This window comes from Eschrichtius robustus, chromosome 4, assembly GCF_028021215.1.
Source record: "Eschrichtius robustus isolate mEscRob2 chromosome 4, mEscRob2.pri, whole genome shotgun sequence".
NCBI lineage: Eukaryota > Metazoa > Chordata > Mammalia > Artiodactyla > Eschrichtiidae > Eschrichtius > Eschrichtius robustus.
Genome location: NC_090827.1, coordinates 30,677,870 through 30,694,809, shown reverse-complemented (window position 1 = coordinate 30,694,809; position 16,940 = coordinate 30,677,870). Strand labels below are relative to the sequence as shown.

Genomic DNA, 16,940 nt, shown 5'->3' with positions numbered 1-16,940 from the left:
AATTGAGATGCTACATTAATCTTATCCATACAACGTGGCAGGTTTTCTGAAGGCCCTCTACTACACCCCGTGCTTGCTGTGGAAGCTATTTGTGGGTGTGAATTCTGGAAAGCTATAAAAGTGTATTTATCTAAACATGTTCTATACTAAATTGCTTTCACTAATCAAGCAGGACTTATCCCTATTTAGAATAGTGAAGTTTTACTCAATTAGGCTTGATGTCAAGTTAATTTTTCCCCCATTAGTATAATGAAGAATTGCTGTGTTGCTTTGTTGTGCGTGCTGATTGATAAAAAAAAATTGAGGATGAATGCCAATACATTTTTCTTTTGAAAAATGAGGAAAAAAATTACGAGGTTCAAGTAAGTTATTCTGGGCATCAGAAAGAGTTGCTTAATTTTATTATGCAAACTAGCATGAGCAATGGAAAAATGTAAATATATATTCTATTGCTGGTGTGTCTTTAACATCAGCTTTTTCAGGCTTTTTTAAAGGTTGACTTATAGAAGATGTCCATGTCATAAACACTGGGCTTGCCAAAATTGGTCTCTTTTTAGAAAAATTTTTGCTGTTTGCTCATTTGAAAATATTTATGTGGTGCTATATTTTTTACATGCTGCATCTTGCAGTTTGGGAATACTGGATCAAGACCCGGTGAGTAATTTTTACTTAGTGGATTGCATGATGGAAAATTTGCCAAAGCATGAGATGTTTTATTGTAATAAGTAAAATTCATGTCCCAAGGAGAGGCTATTGGGGAGGTAGAATTTACTCTATATTCTAGTATTCCGTATTATATTTATTCTATATATTTCAAAAATAGGAATCCTAAATTAGAAAGATCACAAAGCTAAAGTATCTTGCAAATGAAGTGTGGTCTTGCCAAGATTTTTTTGAGTTTAACACTACTACACCCTGTAGTAGAGCATTAGCAGATTCTCTCTCTCTCTCTCTCACACACACACACACACACACACACACAGATGTTTATCTGCCTATATATTCCTATCTATTCAGTTTTATGTCTGAGGCAAATGTCCAGATCACACAAAGCACTTTTATAACTAGAAATACTTCACTGATTATCTTAGTGAATAAAAAATAATTGAAGGTGTTTAAAGACCAAATTAGGTGTTCACTCTTAATAAATGTACCATCAGGTTACAGTCAGATCATTGATTGGGTTGTGGAATTTGATTTTACCGTGTGCTTGCTTTTTAGATAGGGGATTTCAGTCCCTTTTTGAGGATCTCAGTGCAATTAAGTTAATGACTCTTCCTTTTTGTTAATTAAGTGGTGACTTTCTCCTGTCTTTAACTTTGCTCACCGTGTTGATCAATGGCCCAATTTATTCAGATCTATTGTAAGCTTGAGTTCTTATCAGTCAAAAGGAGAAACCTCAATGTGTGAGCCCCCATTTCTTTTAAAAGTGGTTCTTTTTGCTTCTTATTTCTGATATCAGGTATCAGAGCATTAAAAGTCAAAAAAAGAACAAACTTTATTGAATCTTCTTCTACTGAGAATTATCAGATTGCTTAATGAGCATGACTTTATTAAACCTTTATAGCAACTCAGTGAAGGCAGATTAAAGAAAAAAATGCAATGGCTGAGAAAGCACCAATAAAGATCACCTTTGAAGTTTCAGTAAACCGTGCATGTCTCTGGTTTGATGCTTTCTAGTTTATCTACTTTTATTACTAGGTTATAAAATACATATCAGAAAAACTGAAGTGAGGGATCATCAATAGTTTTCTAGGCTGCAAAACAAACAAATCTAGAGATTGTTTTACATTTGGAAAGTAAAATTGCAAAGATCCTTTACTGGGAGGGCATCATTTTGCAGAAAATTTCTCTGGATTCTTTGTAGTTCTTCTGACTTGGACCAAAATTTCAGTCATGCAACTTATGTATTAAAACAATAAAGGCAATCTTAAACCGAACCTTCTTTTGTGGTAACATTTCGCATTCTGAATGACATCCTGGTCTGTAGGTCAAATCAGTAAAGCTGTATTAATGGGCAGGAGTATGGTATTTAGTTTTTCATTCTGTCATTCATTCACTTGTCGTGTATCCTGTGATCACATGCCTAAAGCCAGTCTCTGTTCCACCCCCTGGAGATATTGTGGCAAATTAGACAGAAAATGTCTCTGATCTCTGGCACTGTTTTTGTTCCCGTGGGTACATAGCCCAACATTATAGGGTTACAGATGCTGTGCAGGGAATTGAAATGTGGTGATGTGATGATGTCTGGGCAGCTAGTTTGGGTGGTCAGGAACATATTTAAGCTAAAATCTGAACTGAAGGAAGCAGCTCTCTATGCAAAGATCAGGGAGAAGACGGTGTTGGCTGTGGAAACAGCCAGCACAAAGTCTCCAGGGTGGGAAAGAGTTTGGTGGGTTTTAGGAATCGAAAGAAGATCAGAGTAGCGAAGGCACAAGGGATGCTGGCATGAAATGGCATTGGAGAAAATTTTAGATGGAACTCCTTCAAAGTAAGTGTTACTGTGTTTTAACGTTTAAGTAAGTATGGATAATCTCAAATAAGCCTCTGGTTCTAAAATTACATATTATTAAATTAAATGTAACAGACTCAGGAAGGGACAGTCAAAAAACAACTGTATACTTCCTATCCATACTGCAGTCTGTAAACAACAGATTATATGGAGTAGATTTGAAAGCCCGAGATGGTGTTTTAGTCCTCAGTGATTGGAGGTATTATTTTAAGTGTGTCTGAAGTGTTAGCAAACCCCAAAACATCAGCTTAGTGTATTCTACTCAAAACCAGAGGTACTTGAACTACTAGCACCTTCCATGATGGAGACTGGCAACAGCAATAAAATAACCCATTATCATAGGAATAAATTACTGAATGCAGAATTTCTTATCTGGAAGAACTCAGTCCTTTTGAGCAGTCTTCTGTGCCTTTTACTGCATGGGCTTAGGAGTCAAATCATCGGGGTTCAATGGCTTTTCCATCCCTGGCTGTGTGGTTTGGGTCCAGCCCTTACCTCTAGTACCTGCATTACTGCATCTGCGATTGGATGTTAGAGGTGCTCAGCTCACGGCGTTTAGCAGAGTACCTTGCAAATGTTAAGCACTCAACAGTGTTAGTCGCCTTTGTTGCTACTACGATTTTTTTGCCCCCTTCCTCCAACCATCTTCTGAAAAACGTGTAAGCATCCTCGAGTTAGATGCAAGGCGGCTGCTGGTAAAAGTCTTCTGCCCTTCGGAGGTCACCGGGACAGATGTGGAGGTACTGTTGTCTGCTGACTGGGGTGTGATTTGGCATTCCATTACTCCATCCAGTTCAGCAAAACAAGACCCCCCCTCCCCTTGATTTATTTAAAAGAAAAATTTACTGAACACCTACTAATGTTAAACTTTGGGCTGAAATGAAAAACAAAAAAATCCTTGTCCACAAGGAGCTTTTGATGTGGCTCCACGACGTTAAAGAATTGGTGACGAAACAAGCAAAGAACAAGAAAAACACTTCTGCACTTTCAGAGTGTTTTTTTTTAATGTAGATGAACCAATTTGGAATTGATTAATGAGCATTTTTCTATGCACTCTTTACCCATGTTGTGTCACTGCCCTTATGTTTGTTCTTTGGAAAGACTGGAATAGATGCTTCATGTGACAATGATTTGTGAACCTGTCATGAGAGAAAATGTACTTTTACTATTACTTGACCTTCATTTATTCAGACAACAGATGTTCAGGGTGCCTGCAGTGCTAGATACGGGATGAACAGGAGTGAATAAGAGAAAGTAAAACCCCATATTTTCTGGAGATCACAGGCGTAGCTTGTTTGGCATAGAAGTTTAAATCCTGTCTCTGCGCCTTTCTAGAGGTGTGACTTTGGGCAAGTTGCTTAATTAACCTCTTTATAACTCAATTTCCTCATCTATAAAATGGAACTCATAACCTCATGGGGTTATTGTGAAGATTAAATGACCTTACTACTAATGACTTGTGCTAGTACTATTATCATTTTACTGTTCTGAGCTCCCTGAGCACATCCTGTGTCTTTCATGCGCAATTCCTCACTATCAAATTTCTTTTCTTGAATATAAAAAAAGAATGTATATATATGTATAACTGAATCACTTTGCTGTACAGCAGAAATTAACACAATATTGTAAATCAACTATACCTCAATACAAATTTCTTTTCTTAAACTGGTGAGCAAATCTTCAGAGTATCCATTTGCATCTTTAAGAGGGAATGAGGTCCTGGTACCCTTATTCCCTGTGTAGTTCTCACCCCTCACTCTCCACATACTAAGTAGAGATGCTCTGTTTTTCTAAACTGTTGGAATATAGACCGGTTCCGGTTGCCTCCTCAGAGAACAGGGTTATTTCTAACCCTCTGTTGCTCACTTTCTTCTCTACTGGCAGACTGCCTGTTTCTTAGTGCCCCCCCACCCCGTGGTCTCCATCGCCTCTTCTGTCGCGGTGACTGCGGTTGGCACTTGCTCTTGTCCCTCTTGTCACCTGTCACCCCTTGCCTCTCACTGCTTTCCCAAACTTCTTGCTCTGAGAGGCTTGCATTTCTAGATCTCTGCCAATCAGCCTGCCCTCATCTTTTGCAGGGCTCGATAGTCAATCACTTGTAGTACACTGGGTGGGATCTTCTTTATTTCAGTTCTTTTCACATAATTCATGTCAAATGGTAATTACAACACAGGCAGCTGCTGCATGGGGCCGGTTCCTCTACCACATCCCACCCTACTCCTGTTTCCTCCTCTGAATTATTCTGGAAGACTTGATGCTGAGCAATGTAGCTATCCCTGCCTTTGGGGAACCCCATTTTTCAGGAGCCCCGCAACAAATTTCTCCAACTTAAATGAAAATGTAACCAATTTCCTGGTGCTCTGACTTCCTTTAAGGCTTCTCGGTAACAATGAGAGCTGCGTGGGCTGGGGAGTACATCATGCAAGCTTTTTCTAAGAAACGGTATCCTGCTTCTCGAATGTATCAGAGCATTAATGCCCTCCTCCATCTGTAGTAACAGTAGGCATCCTTTTAGAGAGGCGTAAGTAGTCCATTAGGGTAACTGTAAATACTTAATTAGTATATACTCTAAGTTCCATTGGCAAAATAGTAGCATAATTTCTTGAAAACCCCTCAGATTTCTCCTAAGTTATTTTTATCAGGACAGTAAAATGATATGGTCCCAACTGCAAATGAAAGACAATTATTTCAACTCCTAAAGAGCTAAATAACTTCAATCACATCTCACAGAAAGGATGGAGGGAAAGGAAACAATTTTCAAGCTTTCGGGAAATTATTATTTTCTCGTTAATGGTTATTTTCATTGGCAAAGAGAGTTTTGAAAATAGTTATGAGGTTTGTCTTGAAACCAAATGACTAGACTAAGTGCATTTGAATTATATTTGGTTATATGCATTAAAGATAAAATTAATTTCTCTTTTCTCATATGAAGTTTGATTTTGGTTATAGTGAGCTGAGACTGACTCTTCAGGGCTAGAGGAAGGACAAAGGAACCATCAGCTATAAAGTCCATTGAAATCTCTTGAAAATATAGCCATAAAAGCAAAGCCCATCGAAATTTTATATTTGTATAGTGCCTTTAACTCTTTATATCTTTGTGTCTATTTAATCCTTTTCGTAAGTTTTTCTGTTCAGATATATATATTAGTATATAAAGAGTCTGTGAATGTTGTATGTGGAATGAGCATTTGACTTTGAATCAGTCGTGTCCTTTCCAGAAAGAGATGGCACTTTCAAGTAAGGATAAATAAAAAATAGAAAAAGAGCAGTTTACAAAGCTCTGGGCAAGTTGTGGGTGAACCACAGGGGAGAGTGCAGTAAACCTGGGGCTTGAAATGGTGGAGCTGTTAGCAATCTTATGTCCAAAGGGAAAGGGGAAGGAAGAAGCTACTGGAACTGGGAGGGAACTAATCTTGTACTTGCTCACATCCTCAGTGATAGCCTCTTATGAGATTTAATGGAATAGAATTGTCTTCATATTCTGTGCCTTTTACAAGAGGTCCATCTATATATTTTTTCCAGATCTCTGCCACCAGTTTCCAGTTTTGTTTTTTGAAAGTCTCTGATCACCTGGCCAACTCTTTTAGCACCCACCCATGAGTTAGTGTAGATGTATATCTCAGGCCATTACTTCTACACGAAGTTCAACACAACGCTCAAAAGTTCTGCCCACTTGGAGGATTTATCTTTATTGTTTTATTTTAAGTTCATTGTGAGTAAGATTGTATAGCTGGTTGGTGCTGGAACACTCACTATTCACAGTTAACTGGCTATAGGAAATGCCCCATGTAGCTTTATTGTTGTTAAGGGAAAAGAGATGAAGTATTAGGTTTAGATTATGAGAGTCTGAGTCAACTGCTATTGCCATCTGTGTCTTCAAGACTGGTGTGGGCTTGTACTTGTATATACAATTTAATGATGGAATGCTGGTGTGAACAGCTGATTTTATGGCTTGCTGGGAATGATCTCAGGGCCACTAGGTGTTCCATGGGCACAAGGTAAGTCTCTAGAAGGACCTAGGAACAAGCAAGGAATTGCTTTTGAGATAAAGAATAGTTAATGGCAAAAGAGGTCATGGCTTTAACCTAACATCTTAAGGGTCTGCACTGTGATTCTCTGATCAGGGATTGCCAGAAGGCTCCTTTCAGCATCTCTGTCTGCCACAGATTATTCCAATTCCACTGGCTCTGCTGGGTCCTAAGAACCAACTGGCAGGAAAGCTTGCAATATAGCCTAGAGCTTGCAGAGTCCCTTCATGTTCTGGCCTTCATTGAAAATTGAAGCCCACCCATGGGTAACCAATGTCCCATTTCCCCATACTTTGAATATATGAAAAACCCAATTAAATTCCATTTTTGGGGGTCTGTTTTTTATGGCCACTTCCAGTACCAGTGATTCTATCAGGATCCCAATGGGAAACAGATGGACTACTCAGATTAGAATAATTTGAGGAAGATTTATTTATAAGGTGTGAGTAGGTTATAAGAGTAGTGCATGAACCAGGCACCAGTAATGGTAAAGTTGTTACCACCCCTGGGCCCAAAGGATGGCGAAGAAGGAGCAGTTACTAGAACCTGGGAAGAGAGTCATGGCCATACTCAGGGTCATCTAGGTTTTCTCCTGTGTTATCTTCTAGGAGTTTTAGAGTTTTGCATTTGCATTTAGGTCTATGATCCATTTTGAGTTGATTTTTGTGAAAGGTGTCAAGCCTGTGTCTAGGTTCATTTTTTTTTTTTTTTTTCATGTGGATGTCCACTTCTTCCAGTACTATTTGTTGAAAAGACTGTCTTTCTCCATTGTATTGCTTTTGCTTCTTTGTCAAAGATAAGTTGACCTTATTTATATGAGTCTACTTCTGGGCTCTCTATTCTGTTCCATTGATCTGTTTGTCTACTCTTTCATCAGCACCACACCATCTTGATTACTGTAGGTTTATAGTAAGTCTGGAAGTCAGATAGTGTCAGTTCTCCAAATTCGTTTCTTTCCTTCAATGTTGTGTTAGCTATTCTAGGTATTTTGCTTTTTCATATAAACTTTAGAATCACAAAATATCCACAAAATAACTTGCTGGGATTTTGACTGGGATTGTACTGAATCTATAGATCAAATTGGGAAGGACTGACATCTTGACAATTCTATGTTGAGTCCTCTAATGCATGAACAGAATAGTTTTTCTTTGGTTTCTTTCATTATAGTTTTGTGCTTTTCCTCACATAGATCTTCCACATATTTTGTTAGATTTATACCTAAGTATTTCATTTTTAGGGGGTGCTGATGTAAATGGTATTATGATTTTAATTTCAGATTCCACTTGTTCATTGCTGGTATATTGGAAAGCAACTATTATATATTAACCTGTGTCCTGGAACCTTGCTATACTTGCTTATTATATTCTAGGAGCTTTTTTTTTATTCTTTTGCATTTTCTACATAGACATATGCCAACAAAAACAGTTTTATTTATTTCTTCCCTATGTGTGTATACCTTTTATTTCCTTTCCTTGTCTTATGTTAGCTAGGACCCAAGTAACTTTCCAAATGGCACAGAGCTGTTAAGTAGCAGAGCCATTACTTAATCTCACACCCATTTTGTGCCAAAGCCCATACCCTTTAATCATTAAGCTAGCTTGCATTCAGTGCCCCTTTATTTAACTCTCACCTCTCTTTATTTGCAGCCTCTTAAAATGATATTTTATTGTTTTTATTTATATTACATTAAATTCTCTTTTATGGGCATAGATTTTATGTTCCTTTGCATACAATTGTCAGCTTTTGTTTGTTTATTTATGCTTCCTTTTGCCATTTTTGTTATGTTTTTTGAAGTGTTTCTACTTTCCTTTTTGACTTTTTTTTTTTTTAACCAGAGTTCTTGCTCTGCAAAATTCTTTCAGCATGGGATGTAGAATTTGAAATTTAACTTTCACCTGCAGTGGTTGCTCGCTTTTACCTTCTTATCAATAAAACATATAGGCAGTAAACCACAAAAAAATTTTTATTAATCCTGACTCACCTTGCCTCCTCCAATGCATAGTGAGGTCTGACAGTGCTCATGCCATTAACTTAACAAAAAAAGTCTCACTTAGTGGGACAATACACCCTCTTTTTAATGCAGACCAAACCTGGCAGGCAGCTTGCTTCTCCAGCTTTACCTTGTTCGCTGATGATAACTCCTGAGTCATCACAGGTTCACTTTTCCCTCTCGTGAGGTTCTCACCCCATGGCTTTAATGTTTTGTTTTCTGAGTATTGAAATAATATATAATAAGTGCAAAGAAAAAAAAAAATCCAGAACACCCATGAAAGATAAAAGAAAAAACCCAAGGATTATCCACAGTATTATCTCCTACGGAGAACCATGATTAGCATTTTTGTATATATCTTTCCAAGTATGTTTGCGCTTAGACCATCATGAAATTATAATAATAATTTTTACAAAAAGGTGCCCACTAGACATGTTTTATATATATATATATATATAAACCTCAATGCTATGTTTTGGACATCTTTACATGTGGAAAAATAAAATATTCGTCATCTCCACTACTCTGCATAGTATTTCACTGCAGGTGTAAGCCATATTTATATGATCTGTGTCCTATGCAGGATAGCTAAGTTCTTTCTTTTTCTTTCCTCATCTTCCTCCTCCTTCTTGTTCTTCTTCACCTTCTCCTTTTCCTCATCCTTCTTATCTTCCTCTTTTGATTTCTCTTCCTTTTCCTCCCAACTCATGCCACTCCTCCTCTCCTTGTGTTCCTTTTTGGTCTTCTTCCTCCTTGCTTAAACTTAGACTGTTCTGCAATAAGCATACTTGCTTTCTTCATTTTGATTTCTTAGTACTTTTTTTTCTTTTACTTTCTGCTTCTTCCCCTCCATACTTACGTTGGGGTTCTACTCAGTGTCCCCTCTCCTCTCATAACTTTGTTCCATGCTATTCTTTCCCCCCATTCTGATTAGTCTGCACTTTGCTTTGACTTTCATTTTCATTAATTATTAAGGTGAGCAATGTTAAGAGCCTTGCTGATGATTACACAGTAATTCTTGTCAGAGCCGAGCGAGAACTTGGTTCTCCTGGACCATCTAGTGATGGTCTTTTCACTAGATTGAGTTGCTTTATCATGGCTGAGGTTAGAAAGAGCCTCACAATTAGTATATAAGTCAAACAAGGAAGAAAGCAAGCAAGAAACAACAGCAAAGAAAAATAAAAAATAAAGGGAAAGAGAAGAATACTCCCCGATTTAACTAAAGGGACTTGACTTAATTGTCTCTCTGCTCAGTGACTTTGTTCCAGGTGAGTTAAAAAAGTACTGTTTGTGAATGTTTGCCTCTTTCATTTGTTCTAAGACTATTAAAAATGTATAACTGTTAACGTACTCAACAGTGTCACTTGAGACCTAAGATTATAAGGCTAAAAGGAAGCATAATAAATAGAGTGAGTAATATCTGTAATCAGAGGTAAGAGAACCATGCCTGATATATTAATTTAATTTCTTTTTCAGAATTAAAGGAGTTTGTATACAGACTCTGTACAAAATATCAGGTAGTCAAGACTTGGTCTTATAATCTTTCCCCTAAATCATCACAAGTAAATAAGGAAATTATAAATATGTGATTAGGTAAACCAAGTTGGAAGAGGAAAACAACTGGTCTCATTAAATGTATCTTGGCAGTAGGTTTTTGCAAAGCCAAGGTCACTTCCTCTGTGGGTTTTTCTCATGACTGCCTTTGTTTCTCTTTTGGCAGTAATTGCTTCCTGATCCGGAGCATTTCTTATCCAAGCTACCCATTTGACGTGAACTAAGTCACTGTTGTTTATTATATTGTGCATTTAAGATATATCAATTATTAAATTAATTAAACAGGGAGGCAATTAGGCTGAGGTGGCTCTAATGTCATATATAAACAATCCAAAATCTAAGCCTGTAAATGCCTCAGTGTTACAAAATCAAAACCTAAGGAAAATCCATTGCAAACAGCCATCTAGTCTTTAAGGTGTAGCCAGTCAATAATTTCCTTGCTCTGCTTCCGTCTTTTCTCGGTAAAAGTGTCTCCCTGCGCCTGTCCATGGAATGCTCCTAACCACTTCTGGTTTGACACTGCCAGATTGGAATCCATTCTTGCTCAAATAAGATCTTAAATTTTTTAATTTGCCTCAGTTTATGTTTTAACACTATACAGTAAAAAGACCACATTTTAAAACCAGATGGAATTCTTTTTATGCTGATGAGAATTGCCTTTTAAAGTAAAAGGAGATTAAATGCTTATTCCAACGTTGCTTCAGGTGTTTTTGAGAGAAAGGGGTATTCTCCTTGCAAATTGCCTTCAGACTTTACCACAAACAAGGGGTGTTCCCTACCTCCCCACTATAAGTTTGGAGTAGTAGAACAGTTACCAGAAAAAGCACACTTCTTTCTTTTGTATCGCTAGTAAGTTCACCAGCCTTTCTTTGTTTTAGTGTCCTCAACCATAAAATGATGGATAATAGCAGTACTTAACTCATAGAATGGTTCTAAAGGAATTAAATATCTAAATCGCTTAGTACAGTGCCTGGCACATAATAAACACCATATGCCTTTGCTATTACTGTTTCTACCACTACTAACAGCTAGCAACTACTACTAACAATCCTCCCTCCTCTCATATTAATTTAAGAATTTATTGGCTCCAAATGACTTTTGGCTGTGTCTACAAACAAAAAACATCCCTCAAAGCTGAAGATTTGCCACTAATGAAACAGTGAAAAGATGTGTGGGAGGATCTACCTTCAATTCTGAAAGGAGGTCCCCAAAGTGTTTTGAGCAATGAAGTCACGTCAGAGTACACGCACAACCGCGCAGATGATTGCTCTGAAGGAAGCCCTTTTCAGCTGATATATGTTGCACATTTTTAAAAGAGTCAGTCGTATACTTTACATCTTGTTTCTCCAAGATAAATACGCTTCTCGAAGATAGAAGCTTTATTTCCCACTTCTGTGCACTTCCCATAGCATCCAGCACACTGTTGTACAATTGCAGGTGTTCAATAAATATGTTGATTAGCTGCTGAGGTAGAGTTGCAGGAAGGAGAATTAGGAATAAAATGTTCTCCAGTTAATTGCAAATTGCTTCCCTGCTTAAAAATGAATTTGCCTTTTATTATCTTTTCCCACAGTTTCTGGAAAATGCTTCAGTTGGCATTTGTCATTTGATTTTATACAATTTTGTAAATTTGATGGAAATTTAAATTCTTGCAAAGGGTCTGTTGTAGGGTTTTCTATTTTTATTATTGTTTCAAAGTGGAAAGAAGTGTTGTGTAAAAGCAAGCGTGTTCCAATCACACTTCATGGAATTTGTTAAGAGAATCATTGAAATTTAGAGCTTGTAGGGACCACGTTGTTACAGCCTAAACACGCAGCACACTACCTGAATACCGTGGAAACTTAATAAGTCATTGAAAAATAAATGAGCCATTGAGTACACTCTCTTCACTTCACAATTGAAGAAACTGAGGCCCAGATTCCTTGCCCACAGTCACACAGTGGCATAAGATAGATTAAAATAAATGTTCCTTGATATCATCATGCTTTAAATGTGGATCTCACGTTTAAATTGTGACATGGAAGAGACTTTAAATTTAGTCTTTGACAAACTTCTTTTACTTTAAAGAATGTGAATAAATCAAATTCTTGGTTAATATCAGTTACACTTTAGGAAGGCAGTAGTAAGAATCTGTTCATACAAGTCGAAAGGATTGTTTGAAGGTGAAACCAAAGCGAAATGTTTTTTAAGTGGTTTGTTCAAGGCCTGTCAATCTCTTCCTTTCCTTTCTCCCTCCCATAAGTTTTTTTTTTTCTCTGTTTTATATGATTAGGGGTTCCTATCTACTATGAAAGACTTTTCTGCTGGAAACATTTGTCTCTCTCAACACGTTAACACATCCACTTCTGTGTATCGTTTAGACTTTCAAGAAATATTGGTGGTATCCTGTTGACTGATTTTCTGTTCTTTTACAGGATGGAAACAAAGAGTCAAGCTCATGTACCTGTTTGAAGGGGCCAAAGCTCTCAGAAATAGGGACCATTGCTTGGATGATAACACTTAGTGATGCCCTCCACAATTTCATCGACGGCCTGGCCATCGGGGCCTCCTGCACCTTGTCTCTTCTGCAGGGACTCAGCACTTCCATCGCCATCCTGTGCGAGGAGTTCCCTCATGAGTTAGGTAAGGGACTCTGCTCTTGTTCTCCAAGTCCGGTGCTTCTTGGTTTCAGGGGAGGGAGACGTTTCAGGTGACACACTCTTAAAAATCCTGCTGATGCCTCAAAAAGACGGAGCCCTTTTTTAGACGATGATGATTTTCTTTTATTTCATCCCCAAATAAGAAAGTAACCCTACTCACTTGATATGTTCTTCTTCTTTTAGGGGACTTTGTGATCCTACTCAATGCAGGAATGAGTACTCGACAAGCCTTGTTATTCAATTTCCTTTCTGCGTGTTCCTGCTATGTTGGGCTAGCTTTTGGCATCTTGGTGGGCAATAATTTTGCTCCAAATATTATATTTGCCCTTGCTGGAGGCATGTTCCTCTATATTTCTCTAGCGGATATGGTAAGAAATTTTAAGATTTTTTATCTTGTTTTAATTTAAATTTGGAATGACACATCTGGGTTATGAATTGACTAAGGGTGACCTTTTGCTTTCCACAGTGTGGAAGGCCTTTCTGTTGTAGTTTAAAATATTCCCGGTCCAACAGATAACTCTTTTTCAGTAGTTTGTACTAATAGTGATTTGAAAGTGATTCTCATTGATTGTTTGATCTAGGATCTCATTGACAGAGGATGAAATGACTTCTTATTTTTGCTGAAGGAGAGATATCTTCCCAGGTGTTTTGCCTTGTGGGTAAAGCTTGTATTCTATAGTATGTCTCCATAGGACTTTTCTCTCTTCTTCTGTGAGGATGTCACATTCAGAAGGGAATAACTTGTTAAAGTAAATAGCATTTTGTTATTTCAAAGTTCTGAACAGTGAGAGCCTTTTGAGTTAAACTAAAACTGGTAAATTAAAATTGAACAGTATTTACTTGGGACGGTATATATTTGTATCTATGTTTATGTCTATGCTGTGTCTGTCTTTATGTCTGTGTGTGTGTAAGAGAGAGAATACCAGTGGTCCTGTGCATTTTCAAATAAATCATGGACAGCTTTCTAGAAAATGAAAATGTGCTAAGTGGATGCAACTCAAGGAATGTTTTTTTTTTTGCATTTGGAACTGAGGATGTATTACATACATAATTTAATAATTTAATTTCCTTCATCTGCATTCTTAGTTCCAAATGATAACTGTCTAGCTCTGTTCATTGTTCTGTGCAGGCCCTTATAAGTGCAAGGATTTCATCTCTTAGAACCATCACTGCATTTATGTTTTTCTTCACAGAATGAATGCCTCATATCATATTTTATGCTAGGTCATCACTTCTTTCCGTAATGTAAGAACAGAATCTATTAGAGTTATTCAATTTAAAGAAATAATACTAATAAATGATGCTGTATATACTTACTTGCTTTTTTCAGAAAGCATACTTGCTTCTTTCAGAACGGTTTCCTAAATTTCATCTATTTTATCCCAGTAAGTTTTCTGAAATCAGGCAGGTGGATTGACAGTGGATTCCGGAGACCTCTTGGATGCTTTGGTGCAATGCACCACTGTATGTATAGCAAATCACTTTGAAAAATGTTTTGAAACGATGGCATTTACAGATTGCCTCATGAAGCCTTTTCAGTAGAAGTTATATGCTGAGAAAGGATAGCTTTTAAATACAGAACTTGGGGTTTTAATCGTTTTCATTGCAATAAGATTGTTACAGTCTTATTTTCAAGAAAAGAGCACAGTTTATTTAAAAACCTTATGATTTTGCGAGGGACAGAACAAGCAAAAGGAAACAAATTGAAGAGAACAGGAATTAAATATATAGTGATTTCTAAAAATGTATTTAATCAGCTACTATTGATTGATATTTTTTTATCAGGCTTGGAAACTGTGGACCCTGGAGGGAGCAAAAAGGCACAGTCCCCGTGTTCCTGGGGCTTCTGTCTACAAAGAGGGGAACCTGAAATTCAACAAACAAACAAAATTACACACATGATTACATAATTACAAATAAAAAAACTGTGAAATGAAAGGAAAAACAATATATATGATGAAAGATGATAATAAGGGAACCTAAATTAGGAGGGCCTAAGAGAAGCCTTCCGAGGAAAGTATGATTTAAGCTGAAACCTCAAAGATTTAGCTCATTGAAAATTTTGAGGGAAAAGAGTTCAGATAGAGGTTTTGGTGGGTGTGAAGATTTTGAGGATGGAAAGAGGCTGGATGCATTTGCGGTCCTAAAAGAATGGTGTGGATGGAGCAGAGGGAGCAAAGAAGAGAGCTGGGGCGGGGGAGAGAGAGAGAGAGAGAGACATAAAATGAGGTAAATCCCATCCCACTGTATTGACTCACTTGGGGAACACTATTTTCGTACTTTTCTTCTTGTTGATGTCTAGTAGGGCTGGATATCACTGTTATGCTCTTTATACTAAAACATGTAAACAACTCAGAGAAATGCTCGTCCCCTCCCACCTCCACAGGAATCTGTAAGTGACAGTTTTATGTTCTCCCACAAGATGGCAACAGTTATCTAACAATATATCTTTCCTCTAGTTTCCAGAGATGAATGATATGCTGAGAGAAAAGGTAACTGGAAGAAAAACCGATTTCACCTTCTTCATGATTCAGAATGCTGGAATGTTAACTGGATTCACAGCCATTCTGCTCATTACTATGTATGCAGGAGAAATTGAATTGGAGTAACTGGAAGTGAAAGATGGTGTTGTTAACGAAGGCATTTAATAAATAAAACAGCTCCTATTTAGTTAAAAGATAATTTTGTTTTCAGCTGTAGGTCAAGAAAACTGACTGTTGGTTTTCTGATCTGTGAAATAGGCCATTATTTGTTGTTAAAAATCCTTCAAAAAGCTTTTCAGTTCCAGCCTGAGAAGCCTGATAACATGAGATATTTGTTAAATACTCACTTCTTTTATGTCTCATGCACACTAAAAATCATCACAGAGCAAGAACCAACTCATTCTATAATCATTTTGACACCAAGACTTGGAGAAAAATACAGACTAGGCCATATAAGCCTTTGAACCTCTATGGTTGTATCAAATGTTCAAGTAGTTTCAGAGTGGTTTTCTTTGAATTAATTTGTTTTAGTGCTTTCACAAGCAAGTACACAGATACAAATGATTCCAAGGCCTTAGTGAACCCAGGAGAGAAAGATTGCTCATAGCTTTTGTTTCGTTTTCTATTTCAGTTAGGGACTTCTAGGATTATTTTGAAAACCATCCTGAAATAATATGAATTATGAAATCAGTAAAGTTTTGTTAGCCCTACTAAGTCCAGACTCAGTGTAAACTCCACCAGATTCCGTAAAAAGCCAGAATTGCTTTCTTATGACTTATGTTGTGGTTGTACCATGGCAAATGGCAGAATAGTACGTAAAGCTGGTGACAACAATGTTTCGGTATCCAATGTGTTTGCTTGTGAAGGTGAAGAAAATGTTGGTTTATAGAAAGAAATTGAATGTAATTTTAAGCAATTTACTTTTAAAGATGAACACAACTATTTAGCAGAGGATATTTTAAGTAAATGCAAAATAACAGCTGGACGGCTGTATGCCAAAGACTGATTGGCTAGGAAATATATGTTCCTTATGGGTGATTGAGAGACATTCAGAAAATACTTCTTTTGTGTTCAGCCTACATTTTTCCTATATTGTATACCTTGCAAAATAATTCCACACACCATGGTTATTTTTCTACCCTTTATAAAAGATAGAGCCTGTTTATTCATTTAGCAGATACAAAAAGTTGGTATATAATTGAACATCCTAACCCCAATTCACACTCCCAAGTCGTTTAAGGAAAGATGATTTGTCAGTGAGGAAAATGATTGAAAGAAGCCAACAATGATCTCAGGAATTATATTTTTCTACAGACCATAAAGTGATGTCACATAGCAATAATGCAGATGGGATGAATATTTAACATGTATGTTAATGTACATTTCACTCTATGACTGACAATTAAAGAATATTGTTTGACCAAACAGTAAACACCTTTGAATCCATGTATTGTGTCATTCATTATTCATTTTAATATGTATTTTTTGTGTGACTTCCATGTACTCGGTATTATGAGGGAGAGCAATAGCTATGTTTATTTCAAAGATATTCAGCAAATAAATACTGTAAAGATTAATCATTGTTCATTAAAATCAGTAAACAGAGAATCTATTTTTATCATTTCACCTGTTTACATTCAATCTTAAGAAATAATCTTTACCTCTTTAAAGCACAGATTGTATGTCTGGGTTAAGAAGCTATTTACGACATGGTATTAAAACAAGATAGTTTAA

At 36.9% G+C, this 16,940-nt stretch overlaps 1 protein-coding gene across 1 annotated transcript in view; it reads left to right on the top strand.

Annotated features, from left to right (window-relative positions):
* Window positions 1-16,652, top strand: part of SLC39A8 (solute carrier family 39 member 8) — a 69,428-nt gene extending 52,776 nt beyond the window's left edge. Inside the window, exons 7-9 of the mRNA XM_068542502.1 lie at window positions 12,499-12,706; window positions 12,907-13,091; window positions 15,183-16,652. Of these exons, the coding sequence (XP_068398603.1) occupies window positions 12,499-12,706; window positions 12,907-13,091; window positions 15,183-15,332 (543 nt within the window). The 3' untranslated portion in view covers window positions 15,333-16,652. The remainder of the gene's footprint in view (window positions 1-12,498; window positions 12,707-12,906; window positions 13,092-15,182) is intronic.
* Window positions 16,653-16,940: the final 288 nt, after the last annotated feature.